An 8290-nucleotide genomic window follows, 5' to 3' on the forward strand; every position below is an offset into this window, starting at 1 on the left:
AGATCGGTTATTATTATATTAATATGTATGCTAAAAAGCTAAAATAATGGACAATGGCAGCCATTTTAAATTGTAATAGCTCAAAAATGTGTACAATATTTAGTTAACTGTTGCTGTCATTGTTATGAGTGAATTTCCAATTGAATGCTGCATTTTAATAACATAAACTTACAATATTAGTGACGGCCATTTTGAAACTGCTGGCAACCCCCCTTACGTATGAAAAAAAAAATGTTGCACATACTTTTTTGATTTATCAATGTCTACTCTACATCATATCCAATTTTTTTAAAATATAGCAAAAAAAATGCAACCTTTGATATTGCTACATTTCGGACTGGACTGTTCTATTTTCTCTATGGTTTGACCATTGAGGTAACAGGGAACAGTGAAATTTCATTGTTTCCTGGAACCTCCATGAATGACCCATCACACACTTGGTTACAGATATATGGTAGCAACACCAAAGACTTATAACTGTAGAGATAATTAGCCAAGTATGGGAAAATATTACACCTTAAACATTTTTATACTGATGTTTAACATTAGACTTACGACTGGAGAAGTAGGCTACGTTTGGAGAAATTGGAAACTGATTTTACAGGGTTCTCAATTGTGCGTGCTAATGTGTAGAATATCTTCAACTTTCGCTTGTTGGAACTTGTTACCGAGAAAGTATTTCAGTGAACGATAAATGGGTTAATTCATGTATCTAGGAGTTTTGGATATATAATATCATGTCGGTACTTGGAGGTGGACGAGAAATCGACAAAAATTCGTGCAGTAGGCTGGTTATCGAGGTATACATTATAACTTACTTATTTAGGCCTATTATTACTAACGTTGTACCTATATATAATTTCATACCTACGTACTTATAATACTTACTTATATACTTACGTACATTTACTTTATGTACTTATATACACCTATACTTATATATAAATTTTGTTGTCGAGGTATACTTTCTATAAGAAGTGCACTAATGACGAGGAGTCACTGAGGTATAAATGGTATATTAGGAGTGTGTCACTGTTTGGTTGTTCATTGTGACAGTTGTTTGAATGGTGAACATAGGACATGCAAAAGAAGTGGCACATGATACTTGCACCAAGGGAGTACTATTCTTTATAAAATTCCCCCTAGCTTGAACATTCAAAAAGAATAGATAATGATGTGAAATTGTATTGGTGCTATGCTCGAATTACTCTATGTTGTTAATAATAATTTATAAATGTAATGTTATATTGGTATAGGTCAATGCATATTTAACTATTTCCTTGACCTTTGCTTTGACCCTTCTCAAAAGTTAATCATCTATTTTTTTTAGATAATTATGATCCATTCCTTAGTTTTTGAGTAATCTTGCTAACAGCCAGACAGACAGGGGTAAATACATAATACCTCCCCCCGCCTCTCCAGTCGCCCACAAAAAATGGGTAAAATTCACCTAAAATCACCTTATTTAACAAATTAGTGCCCCTCAACTCGTCATCGAGGACCCTACCCATACTTCACCTTCGCGCCCCCCATCAGCACCCCCATTTCAAGACTTCTAGATACGCCACTGAATACATAACCTCTTTGATGTCGGTAATAAAAACAACATATTAAATTAGAATGATAAAATATTGGTTTAATTGAAGGTGGTCTTTAAATAATGGAGGAGTCTTTAATTGGAGGGTGATCTGCAATCTATATGATATGTTCTGCTTTCGCATGAACTTCAGTTGTTTGTTTGTTTATTCATTTATTTATTTATTTATTTATTTATTTTTTGTCTCCTTTTTTTTTTTTTTTTTTTTTTTTTTTTTTTTTTTTTTTTTTTTTTTTTTGCTCTTCTTATTTTTGTCTGAGACTTTTATTTTTTATTTTTTCAGGCATGCCCATCACAAGATCTTTGTCTTCTCGGGATCATGCCTTCTTCTATAGTTTACGTTTAAACAAAAAAAAAAATCTTTATTATTGTATTGCATTGTTTTGTGTTCTATGGAAGTTAATAAATGTCTTGAAAGAAAGAAAGAAAATTTAAGTGAAATAGCGTAACATTTTGCTGATCATGTTAAAACACTATTATGTAACTTTCATTTCTATAAACAGAAAATAATCCGTTTTCCTGAAAGGAGATTGAAATGGATATTTATAATTCTAGCAACTTTGAGTATAGGTATGTGCTTTTATGAGTCAGGTATTATGAAGAACAGTTACATACCGTACTATGAGTCTAATTTCTCTAGTCAACATGGACAACTTCCGAATAAGAGTACCAGGTGAGTCAATATGAATAGCATTTATTATTATTATTATTATTATTATTATTATTATTATTATTATTATTATTATTATTATCATAATTATTACGGTATTATATCAATATATATATATGATATTTATATTGATATATAATAATAATAATAATAGTAATTATAATTATGATAATATTCATATATATATATATATATATATAAATATAATAGTAATAATAATTATGATAATACATATATAGGCATATGAAAAAAATGAATCCAGAAAATGCATAATTGATATATTGAATGATTCAATTATTGACCATTGCAATTGATTAATCTATTGACTGATTGTTTGATCGACTGACTGACTGATCGATCGATTGATTGGCTGATTCGCTGATTAATATAATGACTGACAAATTGCTGTGGACTTACTTTTGTATGAACGAAAGGTTGGAGTGATACATATGATATAATCGTATTCTATCTGTACAATGTATTCAATTTTTTAAAATTACATTTCCAGAAATCCGAACAGAAGTAATATTTATGAAGACAAGAGTTTACAATTTCTTCTAATGAAAAGTAATTTGACAGAAAGTTCCGAAATGAGGTAGGACTCGTGCTTGAATTGTAGGACGTAGATTAAATGTTTTAAAAGTTCATTTGAAGAAAAATATACAATCAAGAAACGTTTCCGCTACAAACGCCTGGCACTACTACTGTTTAAATCCATGGGTAGCAGCAGCAGCAGCAGTAGTAGTAGTAGTAGGCTAGTATTCACGAATACGTTGTTCATGCCATACTTGTTGTGTTTTACACGGTCTGAGTGGAGATTAATATTAAATTTTCAGCTTTCAGTAAATATTTCATGAAAATAAAAATAGGGAATACTGTAGGCTTGCAACAAATTAAACGCTATCATTATAGATAGCGGTCTCAGCAGAAGTTTAAATAATTTGTTCAGATTTCCCAATTTTGTGAATTCTGTGATATACTGGCATCTTTGTTCCCTACATGCAAAAATCAAAGTAGAACAATCAATGAACTAATTCCATTGAAATAAATCGAAAATGTATTCATAGAGTATAATCACCCGTACTTATTCAAACAACGATAATAATTTTGAAAAAAGGGCATTTCAATGCGCATTGTGAAGTGCGCATCGTACCGTGGTACAAAGCTTGAATAACTCGCACGATTTCAAGACCCTTGGCTTTCAGGAATTCTTGTTTTGGTACAAAGGTTAAATAAAGAACACTAATGAATGAATTCAAACGGTTTCAAGACCCTTAGCTTTCAGCAATTTTTTTTTTCTGCAAATGATATAAAGGTGTAATTTCTGAATAAATAAATGAATATACATACATATATGAAGGTGGGTTCTGGGTATATGACCAGAGAACCCAGAAGATTGAGTGTGTATAAATAAAACACTCAAGCGACTGATTTTCTTCTTTAAATAATATTTTAAAATTGAAGTCAGTGTAGTTTTAGCAATGTTCTATTTTGTTATTAATCATCTTAATTCATATTAGCCTGGTTCTCACGAGAAACTGGAAATTGTAAACGCGTACGTGTGATTGGTTGATGATAAAAACGCGCTCAACTTGATAACCTATAACGCTTGCTAACCGTTAGCGGTATCCGGATGATGCTAACTGTTAGCGCTAACCGATCGGGCGTTCTCACGCAGAGGTGCTAACGGCTAGCGCTAACAGTTAGCTCCCGATCCGGATACTAGGGCTCTTGTGAGAACCAGACTTACAATTTCCAGTTTCTTATTGGCCAGTGATTCGATCATCATATTTTTGGTATCCGGATCGGGATTTTCTCGTATAAACGCACAGCAGCTAACGGTTAGCAGGATCCGGAGGGCTGAAATACATGTTATAATAGTGCACCGTCTTTCGGATGAGACGTTTAAGCCGTTGGTCCCGTGTGCATTGATGGCCCATGCCCACGTTAAAGAACGCAGTATACTCTTCGGAAAAGAGTAGGGGATTGTCGCCCGGTGTACTGCCCAATCACCACCAGAAGGACCCCCACTGGAAATAAGTCTTCTTCTAGACTTTCGTGGGCTATCCTTGGTGTTTACACCGAATAAATCCAATTCCAATTCACTTGGAGGGGGAAAATGTAAAGAAAATTATCTTGAATTGTGTTTTCCAAATGCAAGCCAGTAGACATACAATAATTTTTTTTAAATTTGATAGTGTGGACAAAGCTTTTATTAAATACATTTGAGGCAAAGAAACAAGAAATTTATATTTACAAGTGCAAGTAGGTAACCAGTACAAATAATAGCAATGATTGTGTTAATGAAATTAAATAAAATAGTTATTTAACAAACATCAACAGACAAATTCACTCAATAATAATCATTCCATTGGCTAGTAAACGATTTTCTTCTATTACATCATAATGTCTTTTCGGAAATCTTAATTTCAATATTTTATATTTTAGAAAAATGCTGATAAGTGGCGGATATTCACCATCTGAGAGTATACAAATTTATTTACATCAGGCAGGAAAAAAAACCGTAGCATTCCCAGAAAAATCGAAGTACCGGAAACGACCTAATGGATTGCCATGGTTACCAGAAGCTGAAACGTGCGCTGTTCTAGGAAGCGGTGGAATATTGAAAGGAAGTAAATGTGGAGACGAGATAGATTCCCATGATTTGGTGTTCAGATCAAATATGTCGCCTATTGATGGTTTTGTTCAGGATGTTGGAAAGAAAACAAACATTATGAGCTCCAATGTATTAGCTTCTAAACAAATCGCTCTATGTTTAGATAACAGCACATGTCGTAATGACTACTTAAAATATGCAGATACGTACTTAAATGACTCCATTATTTGGTTGACAAAGATTCCTGACTGGAGTACGGGTTACAAGAAATTTGTCGCAGTCTTTGAGAAATATCGCAAAAATTTTGTTTTTGCATATCCAAATCCAAGAAAACGCATAAATAAACAATTGAGCAAGTTAGTATACACAATTTTGAATTATTATCGTGCTGCTCAAGTACAACCGACACGCACTCTTGAAAATCAAAGGTGGTTTATTTTGCCGAAATTTTTATCATGTTTTTGAGTTTTGAAACGGCCAGTCTGGAGGCTTTCATTTATAAACTATTACAGCCAACAGTTTTGTTTATTTTTCAATTTTTCTTTAAATTTTTAATTCATTTTTTACCAACTAGAATGATTGATGTTAGTGATCGATCCCACAGACCGACCCTGATTTTCAGATGCATGTACATGGGCAGCAATTTTTATTCTAAAAAAAATAATAATTATTATTATAATTATAAGCCTATTATTATTATTATTATTATTATCGCCGTCACCCACCACCATCAACATCACCATCATCATCGTTACTATATCCTGACTGAGCATTGAATATAAATTGGTTCACTTATCATACATCTAGAATGATGAGAGGAAGTAGCAACACATTGAGGTATATAGGAATAGAATAACTGTGGTAGACCTGCACCACGAGGATAATTCGGAAGAGATTGGTCTTGATTTTCGAAAAACTGTGATATTTCTCAACTACCAGTCCTTCTCAAGATTCTTCACGCGGTGAACCACATAATAGGGTATTAGGGCATATCCGACAGGGAGGGGGAAGGGGGTTGATCTCTGCTCCGACCTCTTTAACCTGATGTTGCCACTGCTTTTGTCCCCAGGGTCCCGAGTTCAATTCATATTTTTTTTAAATATTATTTTACGTATTAACGCCGAAATAAATATAATAAACTATTTTATATGTATATTTATATTGTTTTTCCCTATAGATACTGGAAGGTTAACTCACCATCATCGGGTTTATATATATATGGCGTTGCAGCCACGATATGCAGAAATATCTCTTTGTACGGTTTTTATCCTTATAACCAGACCGAGTCTGGTCGAAGGCTACCGTTCCACTACTATGGCAATGAAACGTTCGAGAACAGGCACGATATACCGAAAGAATACAACACTTTACTTAACTTGAATCGCACTGGTGCAATACGATTAGTAACTAAAAAATGCCATGCCTAGAATGCTGTATGGAAAAAATGACTAAAAAAATGAATGAATAATTAAAATAAATACGCTAAATAAACGAATAGTTAATTGCACCTTTACTACTACTACTACTCTTATGTTTGTTATCGCACATTGGATGAATATCCAATGGAATTAAATTATTCCTGAAGCTTCGTGACAAGAAGTCTCCTCAAACTTCTAGGACCTTGAGACTTTATTATTATTATCATTATTATTATTGTTATTATTATTGTTATTATCATTATTATTGTTATTATGCCTATTATTATTACTATTATTATTAGGCCCATATCTAATGAAATTACATTATTCCTGAAGCTTGGTGACAAGAAGTCTCCTTAAACTTCTAGGACCTTGAGGAGACTATTATTATTATTATTATTATGCCTATTATTATTATTATTATTATTATTATTATTATTATGCCTATTATTATTATTATTATTATTATTATTATGCCTATTATTATTATTATTATTATTATTATTATTATTATGCCAATTATTATTATTATTATTATCATCATTACTATTGTATATACTTTTTTGAAAGTGGCTTAATTTTGCTCTATGTCTTCTACTTATTTATACATATAACAATTTTGTACTGAAGTGAAGTCTACTTTTTCTGCTAAACAGGTACACTAAATAAATTTTCAGCTTTCATACAATGAGAATTTTTTTGTTTTACCAAGGCTTTATTGTCCCATTACAATACGAGTGGCCATGAGTGCTAAATGGATTTTTAGGGGTGGACATCTTAAGCACTAAGCTGCAGCTCCACTATATTTTAGTACTCTAATGATATGGTAGCCGTGAATATGGTGATGATTATTGTTAAGTAATGATTGTGAATGGTAAAAAAAATGTGTCAAACATTACTTGTTTATTCTTGATCATATTTTTTTCAAATCAACACATACAAACGATATCACAAACTATTTTGACTTAAATTCATTTTATACATAAAAATATACACTTTATAAATATGGACAGATTTTCCACAAAAAAAAATGGTTGTGGATATAGGCCTAACCATGGAGGTACCTCCATGGTCTAACCACTAAACATATAATGTATTACAGCTAAACCGATAACTTGAACTCAAGACCTGGAGCTGCTCGATATCGAAACGTTCCAACCCACACTTGCTTGTCAGTATCAGTGAACGATCCTTCACCTTCCATCCTAGAGAACAAAAAAATGTTTTATTAATTGTATTATTAAAGATGTACTGTCCCATGCTAAATACCAAAATAATCATAAAAATATTTTTTGAAATTTACTTGCCCATTTTGAAGTAACATAAAAGTTATCAACTTGAACATAGAAATTAGTGTATTTAAAAAATGTCTACTCATCAGTTTACAGCGAAAAATGATAGAAACACTTCCAGTCACTGGAAGTGTTTTATTATTTTTATTATAATTTTTTGGTTTAAAAATAAGGGTACACATTTTTTAAATTCAATAATTTTTATGCACAAGTTAATAATTTTAATTATTTTTTATGATTTTTTGACATTAGCAAGGGAAAATACATCTTTAAGGAAGAAATATACAGTTTATCTTATCTTTGAAGATATCAGAAGAGCAAAGGGTGTAATAAAAATAAATATAAATTTTTTTTAAATGAAATTTTTAGTTTTTCGTGGTGGAGGTTGCACTACTGTAACTGGCGGAAAATAAAATTTTTGGGTGGTCGGATGGTTCGCTAAACAAGGTATAAGAAGTCTTGCCATATCCACATCCATATTATCATCCGCATCATCATCTTCCATAATCATTATCACCATCATCAACATCATCATTATCATCAGATAGACTATAACAAGTGATCTGACTGTTACCGTACTAGTATAACAAAGTACTATGTCTTACTATGAGTTGTTATAGCTTTATAAATTTTCCCCTTGAGTGTAACCTGAATTTCAGCAGACTCCTCAGCATAACCCCAGATACTGGCCCGCTC

The 8290-nt window shown here is 32.1% G+C and overlaps 2 protein-coding genes across 2 annotated transcripts; both read left to right on the plus strand.

The window, feature by feature from the left end:
- Nucleotides 1-403: 403 nt before the first annotated feature.
- On the plus strand, nt 404-4080 carry LOC117100560. The gene is made up of 3 exons (XM_033240335.1): nt 404-800; nt 2101-2270; nt 2776-4080. Exons 1-3 carry the CDS (start codon nt 738-740, stop codon nt 2864-2866), a joined length of 324 nt encoding a protein of 107 aa, XP_033096226.1. The 5' UTR covers nt 404-737; the 3' UTR covers nt 2867-4080.
- A 400-nt stretch (nt 4081-4480) lies between these two features.
- On the plus strand, nt 4481-6996 carry LOC117100561 (CMP-N-acetylneuraminate-poly-alpha-2,8-sialyltransferase-like). The gene is made up of 3 exons (XM_033240336.1): nt 4481-4532; nt 4716-5240; nt 6062-6996. Exons 2-3 carry the CDS (start codon nt 4720-4722, stop codon nt 6309-6311), a joined length of 771 nt encoding a protein of 256 aa, XP_033096227.1. The 5' UTR covers nt 4481-4532; nt 4716-4719; the 3' UTR covers nt 6312-6996.
- Nucleotides 6997-8290: the final 1294 nt, after the last annotated feature.

The sequence above is a fragment of the Anneissia japonica genome, unplaced genomic scaffold (assembly GCF_011630105.1).
Source record: "Anneissia japonica isolate Jap-2015-1 unplaced genomic scaffold, ASM1163010v1 scaffold685_len2926416_cov193, whole genome shotgun sequence".
Classification (NCBI taxonomy): Eukaryota; Metazoa; Echinodermata; class Crinoidea; order Comatulida; family Comatulidae; genus Anneissia; species Anneissia japonica.

What these genes read in the sequence shown, in the direction of transcription:
- LOC117100560 (XM_033240335.1), top strand. Translation starts at nt 738, where the DNA reads ATGTCGGTACTTGGAGGTGGACGAGAAATCGACAAAAATTCGTGCAGT. An exon ending in GCAGTAGGCTGGTTATCGAG is followed by an intron (nt 801 to 2,100) that starts GTATACATTATA and finishes TTCTATAAACAG; the next exon opens with AAAATAATCCGTTTTCCTGA. An exon ending in CTTCCGAATAAGAGTACCAG is followed by an intron (nt 2,271 to 2,775) that starts GTGAGTCAATAT and finishes TTACATTTCCAG; the next exon opens with AAATCCGAACAGAAGTAATA.
- LOC117100561 (XM_033240336.1), top strand. Translation starts at nt 4,720, where the DNA reads ATGCTGATAAGTGGCGGATATTCACCATCTGAGAGTATACAAATTTAT. An exon ending in ATAAATAAACAATTGAGCAA is followed by an intron (nt 5,241 to 6,061) that starts GTTAGTATACAC and finishes TTTTCCCTATAG; the next exon opens with ATACTGGAAGGTTAACTCAC.